The sequence below is a fragment of the Stegodyphus dumicola genome, chromosome 2, assembly GCF_044657685.1.
Source record: "Stegodyphus dumicola isolate Sdum_Otavi_A_Nest chromosome 2, ASM4465768v1".
NCBI lineage: Eukaryota > Metazoa > Arthropoda > Arachnida > Araneae > Eresidae > Stegodyphus > Stegodyphus dumicola.
In genome coordinates, this window is record NC_140769.1 from 229,030,436 (window position 1) to 229,056,309 (window position 25,874).

The 25,874-nt window shown below is 31.0% G+C and overlaps 2 protein-coding genes across 2 annotated transcripts in view; one reads left to right on the forward strand and one right to left on the reverse strand.

The window, feature by feature from the left end:
• The window catches only part of Elp1 (elongator complex protein 1), a 116,947-nt gene extending 101,609 nt beyond the window's left edge, over positions 1-15,338 (reverse strand). The window contains exons 1-4 of the mRNA XM_035351903.1: positions 15,258-15,338; positions 5,164-5,301; positions 2,718-2,861; positions 1,116-1,197 (exon numbers count right to left, since the gene is read on the reverse strand). Coding sequence (XP_035207794.1) covers positions 1,116-1,197; positions 2,718-2,861; positions 5,164-5,298 — 361 coding nt within the window. The 5' untranslated portion in view covers positions 5,299-5,301; positions 15,258-15,338. The remainder of the gene's footprint in view (positions 1-1,115; positions 1,198-2,717; positions 2,862-5,163; positions 5,302-15,257) is intronic.
• A 355-nt stretch (positions 15,339-15,693) lies between these two features.
• Positions 15,694-16,732, forward strand: Prosalpha6 (Proteasome alpha6 subunit). Its single transcript, XM_035351912.2, has one exon. The coding sequence runs from the start codon at positions 15,797-15,799 to the stop codon at positions 16,637-16,639; it is 843 nt and encodes a 280-aa protein (XP_035207803.1). The 5' UTR covers positions 15,694-15,796; the 3' UTR covers positions 16,640-16,732.
• Positions 16,733-25,874: the final 9,142 nt, after the last annotated feature.

The following is a 25,874-nucleotide window of genomic DNA, read 5'->3' on the forward strand; positions in this document are numbered from 1 at the left end:
ACTGAGAGCTTCAACTCCTAAATCAAAGATTCTCAGACAGAGGAAATCCCCGAGGGAAATTTTCTAGCTAGAGGGGAAGATGCAGTCAGGCTTTTGTTTATCTTTTAAATATTTAGTTTTAGCTTGACAATAAAAACTACTTTTATTTAAGTTTTAATATTCACCAACACTTTCTTTACCTTTCCTTGTTTAATTTATAAAACAGATTTAAATAATCTAAATTTAAATAAACATATATGTATTTTTTTAGTTTTGGAAAAAGGTGGGAATGATAGTCTAGCAATGGTAAAGGATGGAGCAAAAGAGGTTGAGAAGCGTACTAAAGAATGTAAAATAAAAACTTTATAAAATAAATTGATTGCTCTTGATTATCAAGGTTTTTACAAAACCTAAAAGGTATCTTAACTTAAAGTTCAATGCAGTAGTCACAGAAAATATTACCTTAATTACCAGAAGTGAACAAAATATTTTTGCTAATGACAGTTAATAAGTATTCTGGTTGATCATTGAAGCAAGATTAACTCATTTTACTTAAATATTAGTATCAATGGAAATATAAACTGTTCAATATAAAACAAAGCAGCTCAGCATAATAGCTCAAGATCAGCGAATTTGCTGACATCAATTTTAGAATAATTTGGGAAATGCACAACTTCTAAGTTCCTGCACAAAAGTTCTCTCAAAAGAAAACCAAATGATTTCTGTGTAATATGTATTCATTTAAGAATATGTAGAATATGCATAGAATATTAAAGAGGAGTACGATTATTACTCCATATTTGACATTAACTCCATAAATAAAAACTGTTTCTAGAATGTACAAGTCAAACTTAAAAGGAAAATTAAAAATAACTAGTATAAATAAATAGTATTGATCTGAGAGATTTAAATATAAATATGAAAATACTCTTAAAAATTATGCAAAATAAAATAATACATGAAATGTCATGGAATGTTTGCAACACATTATCTAATGCTTATCAGTATACTGTAATAATGTGTTTGTAATAATCAAAATCTTATTAATAACATATGTTATAGTTTAATGTATCAATGATAGTGAATATCAGAACAGTTTTTTTACATGAAAAATATTATTAAAATATGTACAGTACCTGTTAATAAAACCAGTAATTCTTGATCAGGGCTCCAAGAATATCCCTCTAACTGAGAAGTAACTAATCCAGTGCAATGGAACTATAGTAAAATATGAAATAAAAAATAAATAAATAACTATGCTTATCCATAAGTGCCTGCTTCTTGCTAATGCCAATATAACATAGAAGTACAAAATCTTGTAAGAAAATTCCTTACCTTTTATGGTGAAAAAAGCTCTAAGAAAGGAATATTTTTAAATTTTATAGTCTGAAACTACTCAAGAAAAGAAGTTCCAATATCTTTCTACCTTCAAACCCTTTTGTTCTTACTTAAAATATTTTTTTATTAGTTCAGAACCAGTTTAAGCTTTTTCTTTAAACAAATTATACATGCTCTGTAAGAAATTTCAATTTTAAATGTAATTCCTCTTTAGCTGCACTAACCAGAAGCATCATAATAATTTAACAATTCAGTCTTTTGTTTTATAATCAAATCACTGTAGCTAGACATTTCCAACATTAAAATTTCACACACAGCGAATTAGGAAGTGTTTCTTCCAATGTTCACTACACCTAAAACATTCTAGTTTTCCTTTCAAGTCAATATAACATCTCACTTCATGATTACAGGTATGACCATTGCATTCTGTGTCCTCCCCCCTTCCTAGTCTACAATGAACACCTTTCTATTCAAACAGCAATAATATATGATGATAAGAAGCATTTTAAGACGTTTCCAAATAACTCCTAGTGAACATTAAATGTATAACTTTCACTGAACTGATCAATTATGTTTAATAGAAATTAGCGGGATATTTTGGCACTGAAGAACCAGTCTTTTTTCAATCTAATTTCTATAAACAATAGTAACAGGTTTAATAGTTGGTGGTTTTTTTATTTAGTGCATACTTATTATGGTTGCTTGAAATTTATATAATTTTATTTACCAGAAAGTTTAATGTGCAGGGCAGTTTAATAAGAATTGCAATATACTTTATAATAATTGTTGAAATAAGAATCAATTATCAAAAGCATTAAAATGAAACTAAAAGCTATCCCATCCAAAAAACAAAAAAAAAAAAAAAAAAAAAAAAAAAAAATTACAGACACTGCATTATATGTATGTAACACATTAAAAATATAATACACAGAATATTATTAAAATAACAATAAACACTAATATAGAATTAAATGTTATTAAATACAACAATGTAGAACATCTAAATTTTGTCCAATCTTATTTAATATGGCTAATTATATGATATGAAGCTAATTGGAAAAGAAATACGTAAATTCTGAAATGAAATTTAAAACTAGGCAAAAAGTCAACTCCAGATTGGCATAGATTGGAAAAAAATTATCAATTTTAAAGTGGATCAGACATAAATTTCTCTTTTTCAGGAGCAAAAATTTTTACATTTTTCAATTTAACATGTACACTTTTCATACAAAGATACAAAAATTTAGATCTATTTTATAAAAAGGTTCCTGTCACGATTATAATTCACTGTAAAAACACTGTTATTTCTGCTACATATTGGTAAGATAATCTAGTAATAAACTATAAAATTATCAGCAACTTTCTTACGTTAAAGAAAAGAAATTTTAATAATAACTTACCGTCTTTTGATATAAATCATATAAAAACATTCGACCAGATGAAAAAACTAAAAAAATACTGTCTGCTTCAAATATATATTCTATGCCAATAAGATAATGTGATGTACCATTAGCATCTTCACAAAGCTCTGTTAGCAGAGAAACCTTTAAAATAAAAGCAAATATTAGTTCGAAGACACAAACTGTAAATACAGAAACAGGAAAAAAGATTATAAATTGCTTGATAATTTAATACCTACAGCTAAAATCTGAAATATACAGAAGTATTATGAAGGCATTTCAAAGTACTTTAATATTATGTTTTTAAACTGAGAAGTATAAAAAATTATATTTATTTACAATTTATTAACTATATTCTGTGAGAGGTTTTACATTTTACTGAACTTTTACAGTTTCATTATTTATTTTCTGCACATGTAAGATAAAATTTTAATTTGTAATAAACACATTTCAAAATTTTAATAGGGCTATTTTCCTTTCTATTCTAAAAAAATATAATGCTTATAATGATTCTCTCTTAAATGCCTCATTACAGATTAATCCTCATTATATGATTCTTATATAGCACTAAAAAATGTATAAATGCAAAAGTCTTTTTTTTTTTTTTTTTTTTTTTTTTTTTTACCTGATGATATTCTAACTGAACTTTTATCTAGAAATAGAAATAAAGAGATACTCTGCTTATCTACTGAGAAATACAATAACTTTCACTATTATTAACCTAGCATCATTAATATAACCTTTGGCCTTCAAGGCTTGCCTTTCCCAAGATGCAGTACACTTATCATTCTGTAAGATGTAGTTAAATATCACTCTTTCTTTTACTAATTGTAGCACTGCAAATATGCAAACCTATGCTTTAAATTGTTGTAAAACCTGATGCACCAGTCATGGTACTTGGATTGCTTCAATATTTTTATGCTTAAATAAAGATTATCTGTGAAAATAACATGATTGCATCTTCACTGAAGGAAAAAAAAAAAAAAAAAAAAAAAACCACAGCTTTTTAATCATCTTCCTGATCATCTATGATAACTTTTTTCACATACATGTATACGAGACTAATATATTATAGAATTTCATGTTCTCATAGACAGCAAAATGTTATTGGAAAAAGAAACTGTTGTCCACAGCTTCTCAAGTACAATATAAAATAATACAAAATGCTAAAACTATTCATTTTCACACCAAAAAATCATTAGTTTACAGAGAACAGATAATTTTATTGTGACAAATTACATAGACTGTTCAAAACAGAAGAGCAAAACTTTTAACAAAAAAACAAAACAAAAAATACAGATGGAATTGTAGGAGAGGTGTATTTGTTTAGAATAAGAACTGGTGCATTGTACTACATACAAACTTTAAAAAAAAAAATTTTTAAATAAAATTAAAAAAAAAAAAAAAAAAGAGAGAGAGAGAGGAGAGAAAGAAAGAACAAAATAAAGTAAAAAAGGAGAGAAAGAACGAAAGAACAAAATAAAAGAAAAAATTGTGAAAAGTTTCAGTTTTAATGATCCCTAAAAAGGATTTGTTGGGTTTTTTTTTTTGCTTTCGCTGAGTTTGCAGTCTACAAGTTTGTTATTTCACTCACTCCTGCAAACCCACTTTTTTTTTTTTTTTTGGTCTCTTTAGCTTTATTATTAAGCATTATTGCACTTACACCATATGCAATTATACAGCAAAATTTTAAAAATTTTAAAAGCATAACAGCATATGTTCAGGATATCTGATGCAGTGCTAAGTGTTGGCATACTCTTTTCTACTATTTTAAGTCTTTTCTCATTTCATCTTATCAATGTTCAGTACTCTTAGCAAGATGGCTTGCAAAACTTTTTTTATTATTATATTATTAACATTTTGTGCATTAACTTTATTTATTAAATATGTTCTTTGCACTCATGCCCCATAAAATTCAATTCAACAGCAAAATCACAGAATAGTTAAAAACAGCATATCTTTAGAATTTCCTATACACAGTCTCGTGCACTGGAGATAAAAATATTTTATTCTGTACAATGTTGCCACTGCTCACTTTCAAATATTTGAGTTTGTTAATAAAAAAATCATTAAAATTTTACAAAATATGAAATATAAAATTTGAAATTTAAAATTCGGGCTTCCAGGTGCACATTTTCAGTTGAGGACTAATTTATTCAAAATTTGATGGCTCTAGGTATCGTCGTTTTTTTTTTTTTTTTTTTCCAACATACTACTGCATTCTGTGGTTTCATGGGTTTGGAGTGACTGATGAAGAATCAAAACACAATTTATTCCTCAGGATTACACAGGGCAGTTCCAAAGACACGTTACAGTTGTTGAAAAACTACAACAAACATGCTGAAACAATCAGCACATGGATTTAGCCAATTTCCAATTAATGCCACAAAATATCTGGTCACTCGGAAAATATATTAATAATAATTAAAAAATATAAGTAAATCACCTTGTCTGATATCCTATCCAAAACAAAAATGCCATTATTAGATGCAAAATATACAGTTCCATCATTACCAAAGCAATAACAATCAGCTTGTCCAGCAAGTCTATGATGACAACTTAACAATTTCAAATTTTTCATTTTCTGTTAAAAAGAAAAGAAACATCAGAATGCATACTATACAGTTAAAGACATAATATTAACATCACATGGATGACATAACACTGATGACAACTGTTACACTTATAATGTGATTCATCTGTACTTTTTTGGGGGCAGGCATAATTTTTAACAAGGGAAAAACATTTTTTAACAAGAGAAAAACTGTATAATACTTGCATTCCCACCATGCACAAAAAATTGGTGGAGATCCTGCCAAACTTTCTAGTAAACCTTTAGAGGTACAGATTGCTCTTTAATTATATAAGCATGCATCTTTACTTATTTAGATTAGCATTAATAGCATTTTAACTGTGGGTTATGACCTCAATGGTGTTGCAAAGCAAAATGTGTTGGGGGTTGCAAAAAATTTAATTCAGATATGTAAATTTAAAAAGACATTTTTCACAATCCCTTCATTACCTTTAACTTAATACAGTCAAAAGTCTTTAATCCAGACTCGTCGAGACTTCGGCGATTCCGGATTATCGGTTTTTTCGGATTATAGATCATCAATTTAAATCTGGTAAGATGGCATGCAGAAATTATAAAATTAAAAATATGAAATAAAGAGAAATTATGATCTAAAGGGTATCAAAATTTACAGAAAAAACTTAATATTTATTTGTTTACTTTATTAAACATTTCTTTCAACGCGCGTGTGCGTAAAGCATACATTACGCATAGTCGAAATTAGAAAATTGCAACCAGAAAACTATTTGATGTGTATACGTGATATTTATAATGACGAGAAATTTGATTTAAATCATCTGAAAGACGGAGTACATCGAGATGAAATAGTACATTTAGTAAGGAATTATAAGCCGAATAAAATAAAAACATCTGCCCTGAAAATAAGGATAGTGCTGACAGATCAACTTCCAGTTCATTGTGCTCTGTGACGTCCCCCCTCCCCCCCTGCAGATAAGCGTGAAATTGATAAACAGATTTCAGAATGGTTAAAGAAACAAATCACCTCTCTGTCACTTTCTTCATGCATTTATCCATTTTTTGCAGCAATTCCACTTTTTGTTTAATGGACATCGAAACATGCTTTTGCTTTGTAGATCCTTTGGCAGCTCCAGAATCGGAAATTCTTTTTGACATAATCGAAAGTTCAAGCTTACTTTTATAAAATTGCTCTAACAGTCTGCAAAAAATAATAAGCCGGATCCAATTCGAAGATTAAGCAACAATGCAATCTGCAACATTAACTGAAATAAATAATTAGATAGTTTTTTCTCAGCTTATACCATCTGTTATACATTAAACGTGCATGCCTAAATGCATATGCGCATGCATAAATGCATATGCGCATGCATAAATGCATATGCGCATGCACAAATGCATATGCGCATGCACAAACGCAACGCATGTGCAGAAAGTTTGAAGCTTTGAGGTCCAGATTATGGATGTCTGGATTAACGACTTTTGACTGTATAGTACAGTGCAGTTACAAAATTTTAATTCTGGCTAAGTTGAAATGTAAATTATATTTGCTTATTGAAAAATACTGCTCAATATTATAATAGCAGTTGCATTACAATTTCAGCACATAAGTTATTTCAGAATCGTAATATGCTACAAATACACAAAATATAATTTCATGCACAACACAGCCTTGCCAAGGATAAGGTCAGCACCACTGCAACTAGAGTAGTGATAATGCTTTTCCAGCATAATCAGTTGTTCTGTTTCATTGCAAAAAGTATATACCTTGCAAGAAGAATATAATATTGTATTTTACTGTTTTACTTGACTAAGTTTTTATTTGAATAATTATTATCAAAGCTTTTATTTTATTATTATTTTAGGATAAAAATATTTTCTACCCATGGATAAATAGCTGAACTTGAGTTAAAAAGGTAATGACACAGATTGCTACAAACTCTCTTCACGCAGGATCTAGTAATCAGAAAGAAGCATCTAAGATCCAAAAAAGAAAATATAATGAGACCTTCAATTAGGCTCAACTTTCAAAGTTTAGGATGGTAATGAATAATCTTCAATCAAGTAATGAACAACCTTTAATTTTCAATAATATTTTGGCTATGGAATTTATGAAACCATCAAAATTAAAAAGGCATCTTGAAATGTACCATCTTTCATACCCCAATAAACCAAAAGAGTATTAAAGCGACTGTTAAAAATCTTCAAATAAAGAAAACTAATATTTTGAGAAATGTATGACTGCTAACAAAAAATATTTATTTGCATCATACAAAACTGTGCATCTGATATTAAAAATAAAAAAACCACATGCCTTCAAGGATCAGGATATTACCTTCTGCTAAATAAATGGTGGAAATACTTCATGGAAGTAAATGTGGCGATAAAATTTGGAAACTTCATTTATCAAACAAGCCTGTTACCATCAGAATTTCTGAAATTAGCAATGACTAATTTGAGTAACTTATTATTAAACCTTAAGAAAGCCCAAAATTTACCATTCAGATGGATGAACAATAAATATCAGTTGTAAGTAAATACACTTTTAAATGAAATTTCAATGAAGAATCATTATTTTGTTGTCCTCTGGAAGCACAGGCAAGAGGGGAAGACATATATAATAAAGCTGATGAATTTTATAAAACTAGAGGTTTCAAATTGAAAACTTTTAGTGAAGTTGTCAAAGATGATACAAAGTGATAACAAGCAAAAATATTGGTCTCACATCATTTGTTGAAGCTACTGGAAATGATCATGGAATTTGCACACTGCTTAATCTATTGAGAGCAGTTTTCAGCAAAAACAAAAGCAACAGAATTGAATGATGAGCTTCAGGATGTATTGAAATTGTTCTCTTAACAGCCATTTATATTCAAATCTCTATAAAGTTATGGATTCCAAATACAAAAAATTTATTAGTATATGCAAAAATAAGATGGATATCAAAATTATTATATTTTTAACTGAATAATTAGATAATTTTTAACTGAATAATTAGAAAATTTAAGTCTGACCTTGCTGCACATTTTCAAAATAATTTAGTTATCAAAGCTGTGCTATTCGTCAGATATTTTTGAGAAATTAAACAATCTCAGTTTGTATATTCATGGAAAAATAGCAATATATTTACTTCAAGTGGTAATATTGAAGGTTAACAGCAGCTAAAACAATTAACAGTTGTTAAACTAATCAATTAAGTTATTAAACAATATTAATTGTTAAAAGATTAACAATTGGAAGAATAGGGTAGAAAATGATTAATTCTTACAGCTATGAAAGCTGTGCTACCTCAATTTTTATATTCAAAGAAAACTAGCAATATATTTACCTAAATTGGTAAGATTGAAGGTGATTATAAGGTAAATTGGTAAGATTGAAAGTTGGAAGAACAGGATAGAAAATAGTTATTAAATCTGTGCTATTTGCCAGATATTTTTTAGAAACGAAACAATAGTCTTTTCAAGGAAAAATAGCAATTTAAAATGTTTTTGACTATCAACAATTTTTTAATTGAAATAAATAACTAAAAATTTGCAAAAATTCTTACAGATAATTTAAAAACTCTAGAAATACAGTTCTGCAAATATTTTATATCAAATTTTAATTTCAAAAAGTTATCTTGAAGCATTTATTTAGATTTACATTAATGAGATTAAACATCTTATAAACTCCAAGGGGAATTTTTTAAGCTATTGCGTGACTCTAACTTGAGTTTCCAAAAAAATGCTTCATTGAATTCTGGATCAGAACTACAAGTGACTACCCAACAATTTTTTAAATGCATTAAATAATGTTCTGTTGTTCAGCACTACATGCTTGCATGAAATAACTGTTTCAGCTTTAAAACTTACTAGACTCAAATAATATTCATGCACTGCAATTTAATTTGTTAAAAAAAGAGCATATTTGTCTCATTAAAATGTGCTTTCTTTAATTAATTTTTCTATACCTGAAACACATCCTAAAACTACTACTTTTCGTATGTATAATGTTTACTAAACAAATATATTATTTATAAGAAAATATTCATTTTTATACCTTTTATAGTAAATATTTTGGTTCATGAAAAATCTCTATTAAAAAAGAGCCATGCATGAAAAATTTTAAGAAGTGGTGATTTAGATAATTAACAGATATAAGTTATGGATATAGCATATAAAAAGCTTTAATAAATAAAAATTTTGAGATAATCTAACAAATAATCTCATTAAAACTTGCTTCAATCACTCCAGCAGCCAAAAGTCCCAAACAATTTTTAGAATAAGAATAAAAAAAAGAAATGAAATTTCAAATTGTGGGCTTCCAGATGCCCATATTCTAGTGAAGGACTACGTTATTCAAAATTTAATATCTCTCGTAGGTGACGTTTTTTCACAATGCGAGAAACATAAATATATTCATGCAGATTTCTCATTATTTAATTTCTTTAAAAATAATGCAGGGCTCTAATATTTGGTGGCAACAATTTGAAAAGTGATATGCCATTTTATACCAAATGATACAAAATGCCAAAGTGAAATTAATAGCTGTTCTGGGCAAATTGCGCCTTTGGGCTAAAAATAGTTATTTTGATGCGAAATCTAAATGATGTGCAACGCAATTTATTGTGCAATTCTGTCAAACACCGGAGTTTTTCAATGTTTCCTGTACGTGTATCAATATAACCAGTTCTATAACTTTGAAAATACTCCACTGCTTCTAGAAAACAGATCCCAGTCTTTAAAATGGAACAATAAAACAGAATAACAGCTAATTTATATCCTTTTTAAAAATTAAGCTGGTTCATTGAAGATTTAGGCTAAATAAAACTGAAGTATGTAAGATTTTAGAAGTGTGTTAGAAAAACCATGCTGCTCACAGCAAACTTTGTGATACTGAAAATTTTTTGTCCCTAACTTCTGCTGTCTGGTGCCCTGTCACTAGCCCTATACTGAGGCCGAATTACTGTCTGGTAATAGATTTTGTTTGTCAAAAATGGTCACAGGAAAAATAGTACATAAGTATCTTGATATATCTATACAGGATAAGTTATAAATAAGGATAAACAACAAAAAGGTAGGAAGGAAAGTATGCAAAAGATTAGATTATATGTGAGGTAATGATACAGAAAAGATACTAGCGAAGACTAAAAAAGAGAGCTGATACTTTTTTGTTATTTCCTGTTGCCAATTTTATAAACATATATGAAATAAAATTTTATGCATTATTTTACAGCTACTTTATCATACTTTCTACGGTATTTCAGAGCATTTTATACTACAAATAACAGTCATCAAATCAGTAAGTGTAGAAATTTTATCATTCTTAATTTCTCATTACATTTTAGCTTCAGCACTTACTTTGCAGCATGCTTACCAGATGCCCTGTATATTTAATACGTAATAAGATAAACATGTTGCTTTAAATCAGTGATCTGCTATAATTCAAAATATGCAATTTTTAATATTCTAATGATTCACTTTTATATCAAATGATCAGAGTCATAGCTAGGGTTTTCAGCACCCAGGGACAACTGAAGATTTTGTGCCCCCTACTGCTTGCCAAGGATGGAAAACATTTACTAATTCTAAAATGTCGTAACATCAGTTTGGATTCTGCGCCTGGGCACAGATGCCCCTTTCTAGCTACACCCCTGCAAATGATAGACAGAATACATTTTACTTTATGCAAAATAATAGTTAAAATAGAGCAGACTATTAAAATAAATATAACACAAACATACTTGCAAAATACTGTTATTTGCAGAATATATAATGTTTGTTGTAGTTTGTAGCATTCATTTATTTCCAATATTAGTATATGCATATTTCTGTGCATACCCACTACATAAGTGGTAAGAACCTAACAAGAGCTTATACAGATGAGCACTACTACATAAGGAGGAAAAATTATAAAATTTTAAGGCTAATCTTTGGAATATGGTAACAGGTAGTTTGGCGACATTTTGGTAAGGTGATAAAGGTTTACGAGCTAGGACTTTAGCAGTGTACATGGATAAAGTCAAGAGCAATGCCATTTTTTTGCAATTCTAGGATGTTTTTTTAAGTGAAAATAGGTCGACGTGTACATGGATGATACCGTGTATGTGGAATTCTTAAAAACGCGGCAAGCAATGGGCGATTCTGCACTTTCTCCCAATTTCGCACCTAATCTTCATTATGATTAAGCACTTTTGTTCCATAAAAGTTCTAGCATAAGTGTAATTCGGCTAGTAGATTGTTGTAAAAAAATGTTGAGTTAAAAAAAAAATGCCTTTACTTCGTAAAAACAAAATGGCATCAAAAAAAAAAAAAAAAAAAAACTAGCAGGTTGCTGTAGCAGGGTTGGTCGCCAAATTACCATAATCCGATGATTAACCAATTTTAATAATAAAGAAAGGGTGGAACATTTCAGCTCTCTTAAGTTTCTGTTCAAAACAATTTCAGAGTTATTTTATTTGAGCTGATTACATGAGTTTTTGGTGTATTTGATGGTAAAATAAATTTCAAATCATTATTCAATACATTTATTACTTACATAATATTCTAACAACCTTAAACTTTTTTTATAGTAGTAACGATTTTGTATAAAATTTCTTCCCACTTTAAGTAAGTAATAAAACAACAAATGAAATACAAAAATGTTTCTACTTAGTTGAATATGGCAAAACACAAAAAGTTATCTGCTTAAACAGAGACATGCCTAAAATATCTCAAATTCATATAACATACAGGCAAATTCATGAAATGCTTATGCAACAAGCTCCTTTACAAGGATTCAAACTTTTTCAGAAATACCACTATTCAGCATTCTTATACACTTGGCCACTAATATAGCTTAAGCATGGGGAGAGAAAAAATAAAACCCTAGGAACATGAAGCTGACAGCTAAGATTTTGCCCCACTCATTCATTTGAGGCTTTACAATGTATATGTGACACATTACATTTAAGTCCTTATTTGGCATATGTTATTATTATGTACAATGGGCAAAAAAAATAGGGGACAGTTCTATATCTCCTGTTCTACTGTGCCGATTGACGAAAATGAATTTGTATTTTTCATGTCTCGAAAGTGCGACTTAGGATACGTATTAGATTTATATATAGCTCGGGTGGCCAAAGTGTGGCTCAGGGGGCTGATACGGCTCTCGCAGTCAATTTGTGCGGCTCGTGCATATAAAATATATGTATGAAATACGGTAAACTAAAACTATTCAGTGTCCAAAAAGAAGTAATTAATTAGTTTAGACTCTTTTTACAAAGTTATCAGGGATTTCTTTCTATTTAAAACCTCCTCCACTACTTCTATAATGATGTAAATATGAACTTTTGGCTTTTAGAAAAATCTAGATGCAGCTGTTGAACATTCCTGAATTCAAACATGTGGCTCTTACCGACATGAAGTTTGGACAACACTGATATATAGCATTGTTCTAATATACATATTTTGACACAAAATCGAACTTTTTCTGAAATAACATTTGGCTTTTAAAAAAATCTAGATGCAGCTGTTGAACATTCCTGAATTCAAATGTGCAGCTCTTTACTGACATTAAGTTTGGACAACACTGATATATAGCATTGTTCTAATATACATATTTTGACACAAAATCGAACTTTTTCTGAAATAACATACCATTTTTTTCCCCTATATTTGAATTCTACGACTCAAATTATGCCAAACTACCAAGTTTTGTAAAAATCGCACAAGTAGTTTTTAAAAAATTTGCTCTCAGTATTTTAGCTGCTCAATGTTAATCGAGTTTGGTATATATTTATTAAACTTTTTTTAATAAATTTATTTGATTCTTCCTTTCACATTTCGAAATTCAGGTTCATTCCAAATAAAATTCACCCATTTTTTAAGATTTATTTTTAAATAATTTTTATAAATTTCTCAAAAAAATTTTTGAATTATAATCTAAAAAATTTTTACAATCATCTTAAAGTAGACATATTTCTAAGCATACCTGCAAAAAATTGCAGTTTTTTTAATTCAAAATTTCCGGAAATATACTTGAATTTATATATTGACAAGTTTTGAAATTTGGCATATTTCTTGAAAGCGATAAAACATCAAATGTGGTTTAGACATTCTGCTAAAATTATTTTAAAGTAGGAACGATGCGAGTTTTTTTCCGCTCATGCACAAAGGTAGGTACCAGGTGCCTTTTTTACCTCTCTGGTATAATGGAAAGGAAAGGGAAATTGGTTGCCATATATTAAGAAGTTTACCAAATGAATTATTCGGTACTTTTCCGTTTTGCCGGCGCAAGCGATAAAGTCGCCAATAATGGTACAACCGATGCCAAACGGAATATTCTCGCTGGTAACCTTTTAAGCCTCATTTTCAAAACAAGTCGCAGCTTTTTCTTATCAGATTGATTGTTTCTTTCAATACTGGCATATAATTACATAGAATTTTTATCAGATAGTTCAGTTTTATGTCTAAGGCCATTTTCGGTAATTAAGTCAATCAGGATGCAATCACAGCGCTTAACCCGAAGCTGAAAATATAGAAAAGGTAAAGTCAAGTGTTAAATTCATCAATTCTAATGAGAATGCATTAGCAAAGTAAAGCACTGCAGTTTTACATAATTTCTGAGTAAGCTATTCGTACGAATTGAAATATTTCTTGCATTTAAACTTGTGTTCCAAATTAAGATTTAACTTGAAATTAATGTAGATAATTACTGAGAGCATTAGATTTTTGTAGAGTAGTTTACGTGAGATGAGATCGCTTGGTGTCACGTGATATAAACCGGCGAATCAGGATGTTGAACCATGAAAGCATAGTAAATTCTTAAATTAATGTCTTTTTACAAATTTATTGTCTTTATTTATTGGCTTTTTATAAAATTTTAAGCGATATTAAAATGTTTATGCCTTCGAAAAAGGAATTCTTAGAACTAACATTTTTTTAATATTTTTTATGTGTATACTGTATGTTGTCGCCAATAAAGTCTGCTTGGCGAGATTTGCGCCGGCAAAACGGAAAAGTACCAATTATTCTTAATGCAAACTGAAAAAAATGCGACAAGATAAATTTTTGAATTTATCCGTAAATTTTGCACCAAATTTTACAAAATTTAATATCTAGGCATAATTTGAATTGTCGAATCGAAATATAGGGAAAATTTGCATGTTATTTCAGAAAAAGTCCGATTTTGTGTCAAAATACCTATGATAGAATAATGGTCCGTTGAGCTTTCGAGACATGAAAAACGCAATTTGAATTTTGTCAATTGGACCAACAGAACGGGAAATATAGAACTGTCCCCCCCTTTTTTTTGTACAGTGTACCTCTACCACTGCAGCACGCACAAGATATTGAATTACGCAAAACAAGCACATAGATAACAAAAAGGGAAAGCAAGATTTTAGCTAAAATATATAGCCCAAATTCTACAGTTTTAGAAATGTTTAACTCATTAATGATAATATAGAGTATATCCCTTCTTTTCGCATAAAGCTCGTCAGAGGGAAAAAGATGTTCGGCAACATATAGTACACATGAAAACATCGGAATCTTTCTGTTAACAGTCTCTAACTACATCCTTTACTGAAAATTAATCTTGGCAAGTATAGCAAATATTTTATTAAAAAATATCCAAAGTTACTCACGAAAAGATTTAAACAACATGCACAAAATTAAAGAATTGCAACCATATTGTTGTTTACTACTAAACAGCAGAAGAATAACAAAACGATTATGAAACGCTTATTTTCTATTATATGCCTGGATTACTCCTCTATTCCATAACATTTAAATGATAGAAAAATAGCGATTACAATTATAATTTTCAACTGCAGTTAGTTGATTATTCATAAACATGAAGTATCAATCAGCAGTAGTGATTGGCAGTAATCCAAATCTAAATTATATATATACACACACTCATATATATATATATATATATATTTTAAATACAATATGCAAATGCGTATCTTAGATTACACTGCAATAAAATCAAAGAGGTAAAATAATATATTCGAAACTAACAAAACATACGATGAAAAATTTGCCCAGTTTCCAGAAATTCAGGACATGTGAGAAAGACAGTGTGTTTCGCTCTTGTTTTGCCACGCTAAGATTTTCTGCCCGCAGAGATGTCTATTTGTTTTGCTGAAGATGGTAGGTAGATGGGTAGAGGGGAAAAATAGTATTCTCATAAAATGCGCAAACTTATATGATTATCTTTTAATAAACGAGAAAACTGCAATCATAAGATACATAAATGTTTTTTAGATATGTGCTTTTGTCTTTTCTTATTTATAAGGACTTGAAAATTTGATTAAGAAAAAAAATTGTTGCTGAAGCATGTGATCTTAATGAAACAAATTTTAATAACAGCTCAATTTATTTTTACATATTGGTTAGACCAATTTTATAATTGGAAAATTTAAATTTGTACTGCAATTTTTAGTTTGCGATTGCCGTATCTGATAACCGCCAACCGAATTAAGTGGAATGACAAAGCTGTTAGGCTTTTGCTAAATTTCGGATTTGTGATTATTTGATCTATAAATTGCTACTTAATTCCAAAAGTGATGTTCCGAAATCAATACGACAACGATGTTACTGTGTGGAGTCCGCAGGGACGTCTTCATCAGGTGGAGTATGCTATGGAAGCGGTAAAACAAGGTTCCGCAACGGTAGGATTAAAAAACAGTACACACTCTGTTTTGGTTGCCTTGAAGAGAGCTTCTTCCGAATTATCCGCCCATCAGAAGAAAATAATACCCATTGATAATCACTGTGGTATAGCTATAGCTGGGTTAACTGCCGACGCAAGATTACTGAGTAAATATATGCGTACAGAATGCCTAACTAACCGCTTTTCTCGTAATGCTCCTCTGCCCATCAACAGATTAGTTTCTCGCCTTGGTAATAAGATGCAAGTATGCACGCAACGCTACGATCGCAGACCATATGGAGTAGGACTATTAGTTGCTGGTTTTGATGATTTAGGTCCTCATATATATCAAACTTGCCCATCGGCAAATTATTTTGATTGTAAAGCAATGGCTATTGGTGCAAGATCCCAGTCAGCTAAAACCTACTTGGAGAAATATCTCAATACATTTCAAGATTGTGATCTAGAAGAGTTAGTGAAACATGGCTTAAGAGCTCTACGTGAATGCTTACCCAATGAAGTGGAATTAAATTCAAAAAATGCATCGATTGCCATTGTGGGAAAAGGGATGGATTTCACAGTTTTTGAAGATGAAAAAGTTGCTCCTTATCTAGCTGCTATTGAAGGAGATGAGAGGCCACGCCGTGGAGGTGGTGCAGCTGGATCAGGCGATTCTCCACCAACAGACAAGCCAGATGACGATTCCAAGAAACAACCAGAACCTCAAGTTGCTGTCGAAACTATGAGTGTGGACTAAAATTACCATACTGTTTCAATTAGCACATCTTACATTGTATCAGTGGTGGTTTAAATAATTGCTGATTTAATAAAAATGTAATTTTTTATAAAACATGGTTTTTTATTAAAAATGTTAGCGGTGACATGCATTATTATTAAAAATGTTAGCGGTGATCTTTTTATGAATAACTGAAAGGTTTGGCACTTATTTGATGTTATTGTTCTGCTTCAGAGAAATTACCCAATTTTTACAATCGAATATTTATTGAATAAAATTTTTCATTTTGTAGAAAAGGTATGCGATATTAGTTATATTTGATACTCGACTATTTATACATATATTTTATTTACAGGTGAATGGGAAAGTTATTTGGCTGTTTGATTCTTCATGTTTAGAGCAATTTTATGCTTAAATAGTGGTAGTGATGAATTTATTGTGAAATTTGGTATCTTTGTGCGTAAAAATTAGAACTGCAAAGATCGAGATTAATTCATATATTGTTTTACTATAAAAATACTTAAGTGTGTATCTTTTGATGTAATATGCTATCGAAGCATTTTTTACTCTCATGCTGAATTGCTAGAAGTCTGCATGGATATATAAATAAATACACATACAATGTACCTAGTACTGCACACTTAAATTTAGAAATTAGAAGTCCACTGATAGTTTTGTTCTTAAAAGAGAAATCCTTGAAGCCTTTAAAATTTATTCTATTTAATAGAAAAGTTTGCATTCCTTTAATTTTGTTAGAATCATTTATACATGAATTAAGATATTTCATGCAATTTTTATTGTATTTCAATCATATATTCAATATTTATTTTACTGCACTCAGATCTGATTTTATATCTTAATGATTTATCAATTCCATCTATCATCCATGCTTTATCATTTATGAATTTGTCTGTAGCAGAAATATATCATTGTTTCACAGAATACATTATTACACTGATAAGTGATTCAAACATACTATGTAAACATTTAAAAGAAAATTTGAAGTTTGATTGGTTAAGGATAATTTTCAAATGACATTCTGTATTATCGTTACATAGTGTTGCTTAAAACAGTGCTTGTTAGGAGCAACTTAATGCAATTTTCTTTATTCTCAGTATTTTACGTAAAAAAAAAAAAAAAATCTGTTGTTATTTTAAGTTGCTATATGAATTTAAAACCATCTGTTACACAGATTTTTCTCTGCTTTAAAGTCCAAAAGTTGTTTTGAAGTTTATTTAAAAATTGAAAATTTGTTACTGTTATGATTTGTTGCTATTATATGATATGTTTGTTACTATTATTACCCACATGAATATATTAGACTGACGTATTATTTATTTATTTGCAATTTTAATTTTCTGTTACAAAATAACTTACATTATTTGTATTCACTACAGATTTGTGTGTTAGTTTATGTAATTAAATTGGTTAGTTTTTTAAAATCTAAAACTCAAGCAGTAAGAAAATTTAATCCTTTTGTTATATTTGTATACATAATAGGTCATTCAAACAAAGTTTTAGTGCTAAAAGCTGGTGAGATTTAATGTCTTCAAACTATTATTTGTATTTTGTTTTATTTAATTACTTTTAATGACAGAATTTTATCTTATTGGGGAAAAAAAAAAAAAATCTCATCTTCTTAATTAACGTCACCTTTCAAATTTATAATCTGAAATGGATCAATTTAAATGAAAACTGAAGTCATCTGTGAATCATTATTATTATTTTAATCACGATATTAGTAAATTAGAACTGCCTGAGAGTAAATTTTGAAGCTATTCAATTTCTAAGTTTGAAAAAAATGTGCAAATTTATAATTGAAACTATTTTCTCAAACAAATACAGTGAAATTTCTATGAGATGCTATTCTTATAATTAAGTTCTGCTCTCAATTAGTATATCCTCAGCATTTTTTGATTATATGAATGTCTGGTTTTAATATTTGATTGATATAGCTTGTTTTAATATTTAATTTTTGTATGCATGCAATAATAGCGACCTATGCATATGCATACTATGCACATATTTGAGTACATGTGGATTTACATACTCTGTATTTTTTTGGCTGAACAGCGGAAGAAATGTAAATTTCAACTATAACGATTTTTATATTTTCCTCATAAAATTTCGTGTATTGTTTTTAAACAGAAACTGCGGTACAACTCTAATATACGCCCTAATTTCACCAAATGTGGCGATATGTGTTCTGCCCTGGTTTTTGGCACGATTGCGTGTTCTATGGCAACCCCGTTGACATTGAAAAATCTTTCGCTGGAGCTCGTTGATCCGCCTCTGTGTCTGAGAAGATGGGAGGGAAAGATAAAATGGTAGTTGTTGAATTGAAGTTCGGCAAAAGGAAATATCATTGTGGCTATCCTGTTGAGGGGTAGTGGGTATTTGGAAGTGTGGAAAGAGGGTCTGGGAGATTATTTTTAATGGCAGTGCATGATAGAAGTAGGGATTTGTGATTTTATTTATTTGTGAACCATAGTATAAATTTTCTGGATAGTGTGTCTGGCTGTCATGTAAATACGATAGTGATTAATTACGTGGCGGTATGAAATTTATATTTCTGCTATTCGAAAACGCATTAATTCATGGTAAGTGCATTTTATTTTATCCTTGTTCTTATTTTGTAGAATGTTATGTTCTTTAGTATTCGTTTTTGTTGTTTTTTTAAATTGTTTGAAATTTATTTTAGTTTATTTTGTTGTTTAGTGTCTAGACTGTGCAATTCGTAGATGTTTTTTAAAGTTGAAACAGAACACTGTGTACATGGTATTACTTGAAATTTATTGTTGTTACATCATTTTATTACAAGAGTGCGTAGATCGTAGATTCCTTCCTTGCCTAAATTGTGCAATTCATAGAATTTTTTTAAAGTTTAAACAGGATGCTGTGTACATGGTATTCTTTGAAATTTATTGTTGTTATGTTAATTTATTAAAGCGAGGTATGTGTAGTTTGTAGATTCGTTCATTGCCTACATTGTGCCATTCGTAGATGTTTTTTTAAGTTAAAACATGTCGCTGTGTACATGGATTCTTGTCAAATATTTTTGGTTAGAAACTTTACGTTTTTGCTATCTAAATTTTTTGTTTTTGTTTCGGATTTTCAGCTAAATTGTGTGTTCAAAACGTAGTTTTCGCATGTGCGAAAACCGCGTTTTTGGAGTCATTTTAGGCTAAAAGTTCGAAATGTAGACAAAAATTTAGATAGTAATATGGCAGCGTAAAGTTTCTCGCCAAAAATATTTGGCGACTTGAGGGCGCATATCAGAGTAGTTCCGAAACTGCTTGTGTGCAGTAGTGAACTAAAGAAATGTTTTTCACCAACTCATTGGCAACTTTTCATGGGGGTGAGGATAACTAGAAAGTATTTCTTTTGTACCATGAAATCTGTAAAAATATTATTTGAAGCAACTTTCCTTACACTGATGAGTAAACTGATAATGTACGCTGAAGAGCCAAAACATTATGACTGCCTAATCAGTAACATGTTGTGTGTTCTTTGGCCTGCAAAACAGCTGCAACTCGCCTTGGCATGGATGCCACAAGTTCTTGGTAGATTGAATGTAGACAGGTTGTACCAAATGTCTAAATGTTTCTTGCCAAATGTTTTCTTTGTTACTCTAACCAGTGGTCATGCAAAGTCAATATATTCTGACATGGTGGTGTTTGAGCTCTGAGCCGGCACTTCATGACATCCCCAGTGTACCCTATCAAGTTAAGATCCGGTGATTTGGGTGGCCGTGACCAGGGAATTAGAATTCATGCTTATACTCCTTGAACCACTCCAGTACAATTCCCACCTTGTGGCATGGGACGTTGTCTTGCTGGAAGATTCCATTTCTAGTTGGGAAGACAGACGTCATCTACGTGTGCAACTGATCTGCAATTATGTTCAGATATTCTGCAGCTTTTCATGGTCTGTTTTACTTCAACTAACGGTCCCTGAAATTATAATACTAACACTATCAGCCTGTGTATGACCTGTCGTATTGGGGGAGGAGCAACTGTTCTCGTGGAAGACAGCAGACCTTGACACGACCATTGTAGTGATGAATGAGAATTCGTGATTCATCCGACCCAGGCAACTGTTTTCCACCACATGGTCCAGTCTCAATATTCCCACCCTCACTGTAGGCATAGTTGCCAGTGTCTATCATGGATTTTGCTGTACCAAGCGAAACAGTCTCTGATGTCCTTTTTCTTCAGTGATGTGTGGATTTCCAATATCTTAGCGTCAGTGCTAGTTTCACTGTCATTTATCCACTTTACGTAAATACTAACAACGGCAGATCTTGAACAATCTACCAGTCTTGCAGTTTCGGAGATACTCATTCTGAATCTGGGCCATTACAATTTGTCCTCTATCAAATTTGCTTAGATTAGCAGCCTTTCCCATCACTAGCAAAAGTAAGTGCAAATAGGCTTCTTCTACATAATGATAACAGAGCATTCCTGAAATCTCTTGCAAATTGATATGGCTTAAAGTAAACTTACAGTTAGTATTAATTTTTATGGAAATGACTCACCTCAGGTCCAAAAAGTAAATGAAGGCCAAGTTTTTGTCCAAAAAGTAAATGAATATCCAATTAAATCAATAAAAAGTATATAATATCTAATATGTTAATAGAAGTAATAATTTCTGTATAAATACTGAGTCCAGTTAAATAAAAATAATATAATGAGTACAATTTCAATTTCTAAAATCAGTAAGTAAAGTATAATATATTAGAAGAGATGGCGGACCAGCACATGTAACCTCATAATCAAATAATCAAGTAGTTCTAATGCAGTTCATTTCTCTTTAAAAGTCTAAACTTGTTTATGCAATTCACATATTTTTTTTTAACAAATACATTTATTTATCATTATATTTAAAAAATTTTTCCAGAGTAGAACAGATTTATTTTCTTTGTTACTTGCGAATATTGTCATTCTGTTTTTGTACTGCCTTGCAGCATTTACTAGTTAGCTCTAATTTTAATAATACGTCTGCTAATACAAATTTTATTTCTTAGAAACAATTCAAATTAAATTTCTAAGTAATAACATTTATTTTATGTGACCAGAAAAAGGCTAATTCCCCCCCTTTCTCTTTACAAATATGTTTCGCTTGCTATTTTTTAAATTCTGTGTTGAACTAACTAGTTTATTGTCTGGCTTCTGGGCTAGTTGCCCTTTCCAAATATGTTGATGAAACAGTTTGTGATTGTTAGATAGTATGAGCAAGAGAAATGCTAAGAAGCTTTAATATTCGTAGTTTTTACATGGTCTGGATTTTAGTGCTTGCTGGTGTCAAGTTCAGAGGCAAAATGAGTAGGTTCATTAGCTAATTTGGGTGCCTGATATCAGGATAAAATGTTATTTGTTGAAGAGAGAGATTTGATTGAACAAGTGTAAACTAAATTTTCAAGCATGTGGGAGATAAGAGGAGGCTTTTTCCAATCTGTACTAATTTGGAAAGAGCATTGAAAAATTGGGCAGTGGGAAAGGGAAGGAGTTTAAGAAAAAGTTCATGCATTATTCTAATTGCAAATAGTTATTTTATGCCTAACTATTTCCTGAAAGATAAGAAAAATAATGTGCATATTTTTACATCTGGCTTTCAGCGTTCTTACGTTTTCCTTGTGTTTTTATTAGTAAAAAATGGTTATTTGGGAAAGTTTTTGATGGCTGAAAATATTTTCTGTTTCTCTCAGAACTTTTAAATAAATCAATGAATCATGGTTTTCTATTTATGTATAGCTTAATCGTAAGATTTGGCATCTCCATTATATTTAATGTCTGTTATTAAATCTTTAGGAATTTTTTATTATGCACAGCTGGGGGTTGAGGGATGATAGTAGTAGTAATAATCCTATCGAACTTTTAAGCATTTAATGAGATTGGGTTTAATTTAGTTTTTTATTCTGATATTTCTTGTTTTTGTTTCATGGGAATTTAACACACCCACAGTAAGAAACCGGGGCAGATTGTGAACAATTAGCACAAACTGGGTTATTTATTTTTCTTTTATGAGGAGAAAGTACAATTTGTGGGATTCGCGCTGAGGTGCTAATAAGCAATCTTACTTGCGTATTATCAAGTCGACTGTGAAACTGTCTCCAAACAGTGTAGTTTAGTATCAGTTACGGGATAAGCATGATGGGTACTATTCCGTTTTAAGAACCGTAAAAAAATTGCAGCGATGTTAAAACCATTTAACAGTGAGCCAAATATACCGTATGCGCTCATTTCCGATTGCCTAAGTTTATATAGTTCTATATTTCTTAAGATGTCATTGAAATACTAGTTTAATTTTTAAATCCTTTTTTGATATCCTATGGATTTAACAATTTGGGAATTGCACATGACGAAAAGTCTGCAATAGAATTTTGGGTAAAGTGCAGAATCACCCACTGCTTGATGCGTTTGACAGTCCAGATTATAGATCCTTCCGTATAATGGACGTCCGAATTACGGACTTTGTACTGTACAGTCTTTCATGCTGGAGATAATTTTTTTTTTTTTTTCTTTTTCTGTAAAGTTTCTTTCATTGCTCGCTTTGAAATCATTCCATCTGTTAATCAAAAATTAGTTAAAGTTTAAATAAAATAGATAATAAAACAAATTGAAAATTCCGGCTTCCAAATGCCCATGTTCGGTTGGAGGGCTACGTTAATCAAAATTTAAAGGCTAATTGATGGACCAAAATTTGAAATAGCTAATTGTGTTTCTTCACAATGGAAGAAACATTCATGCAGATTCTTCATTATGTAATTTCTTTAAATATAATACATGGCGATAATATTTCATGACAACAGTTTGAAAAGTGAATCAACACAAAATGGCCTTTTGAATTTAATAGCCCTTTGGGCTAAAAATCATTAAAACTTGGAACCTGCCATCTACAGAACAGTAAACAGTTTCCTATTTTCAAAATTATGAGATCCTATGATAAAAAAATATGTGTATTAATCAACGGGATATGGTTAGCTGAATATGGCTAAGAATACACCAATAGATCGGAAGAAGTTTGTACTCATAGCGTTCTAAACAGAACTTCCGGTAAAATCCATGAAAGCCTTTCTATGAAATGTAAAAACAAAGCTGATCAAGTACTGATCTCAGTAACTTTAATGGGATCTCGGCCAACTTTCAGAGTCAATGGGATAGCGTTGTAAGTACCTAAACAGTTGCCTGATGCGTGGCTTTGGGTTTTTACTGATTGATTTTTCAACTTGAAAAGTACAAAAGGGTAGGCTAATTTACTAGTAGATAGTTTTTATGTTTTTTAATGGATAAATTTGCACTTCTTAGAATGGCGTGGGTTGTTTGGTTTGGCTACATGTAAGTTGAACAACCTTGTGTATTTTAAAACCCTTCTCAGTTTAAATATCTACAATCTCATGTTTGTTCATAACTGTAAGCAATCTATGGAGTATTACTATTATGAACCAATGTTGCTTAGAAGTATATGCTCATCACGAATAGTCAAAATTATTTCAGAGATTCTCCATTTGTTTTATCAAGGAATTTAGCAGTAGTAAGTTAAGAAAGCGTTTTAAAATAATAAACATTAAAAGTTACATTTTTGGGGAGGTTAACTATAATTGGAAGTATAGTTTGGGGTTAGAGGGGTAGAATTCTGCTTGCTACGCAAAAGTGCTAGGTTAAGTAACTGTCCTTAATGCAATCTTGGCACTGGAGTTATTACACTGCTGGCCATTAAAATTGCAACACCATGAAGGAAAGCAAATGCAAAAAAAGATAATTATTGCACGTAAACTATATGGTATGAAGAGAAAAGGATTACGGTTTGATTTACGATTGATTAAATTTGTAAGCATTTTGAAGGTTTACAGGGGTCCGAAATTAGTAGAAACAGCTGGCAGCTAAAGCGGCCCTCACCCCATTAGGCATGGAGTCAAACTGGGGTTGTATTACAAAAATGGCCAACTCATTCCATACTGCTTTCATCAACCGTATTAGCTGGAGAGGGATGGCGGGCCAATCTCTCAGCAACTCATGAGCAGATGTTTTCAATGGGTGACAGATCTTGAGATCGTGCAGGCCAGGGCAGATATCAAATGCCCTGTGTACCAAGGAAGGTCAGAATGCAACGTGCAACATGTGATTATCTCATTGGAACATGGCGTTTGGGAACCTTGAAGATAGGGCACAAGCACTGGATGTAAGATGTCAGAAATGTACTTATCTGCATTCAAATTATTGTCGATCCAAAGTTAGCTGATGGCTGACCAACCATCACACCAGGTGCAGGGACCGTATGCCGATATCGAAGGGAAGCAGGTGATGGGCTGTCTTTTTGGACACTCCAGACACGTATACGGCCATCAGAATACTGCACGTAGACCTGGGACTCATTTGAAAAGGCGACATTGTGCCACTCTTGTACCCAGGAGTTGTTATTTGGTGCACCAGAGTCGCCATCTCTCTCTATGCTGCATTGTCAAGGGAAGCCGAAGTAATATTCACCCTGCTCATAGTCCATGCTGCTGCAAACATCGATGCACCTTACGAGCTGATACTGGGTATGCTGCAAACATGCCCATTCCCTGACTAATGGTCCGTAATGTGGTCGTACCATTTTGCAGGGCTGACCTCCCAATATGTCTGTCCTCTCTGGCATTAGTCATGGGAGGGCGTTGAGATCTTTCATGCCATTCAATATGACTCTCACCAATCCATTGATTCCATATTCGCATGACAGTGGTTGGATGTTGACCAGTGCAACGGCAGTATCACAGAACGATAATCTACACTTAATAGGCAATGATCCTGCCTTTATTGAATTCCAAAACTTGCTGGTAGGCATTTCCTCTTCTTATTCGAGGCATAATGCGATATTCTGAGAAAACTCCAGCCTTACAAAGCACTTTCCGAATATGAAATCCACTACACAACTTTTCTTTGCAGCACTTCAGATATCGTTTCTCTCTCCTGCATCGTCTAAATGCGCTGACGTACTAATCATTTGCATATCCCAACTTCTTCCTTTCATGTGATTTTGACGTTCGTCAGATTATTCTTTCCTGGTGTTGCAATTTTAATGGCCAGCAGTGTAGAAGAGTCCAGGTGACTAAAACTATTAGTAACCAAAATAAGGTCTGGGATATTTTTTGGAATATTAGTGTGTTTTGGTTATTTTAAGTGTTTCATTGGGTTTAATAAATCCAACTGGATTTTCAGAATTATCAAAATTTTTCATAAGTTTTCTTTGTGCTTGCTAATTTTTTGGTTTTCTA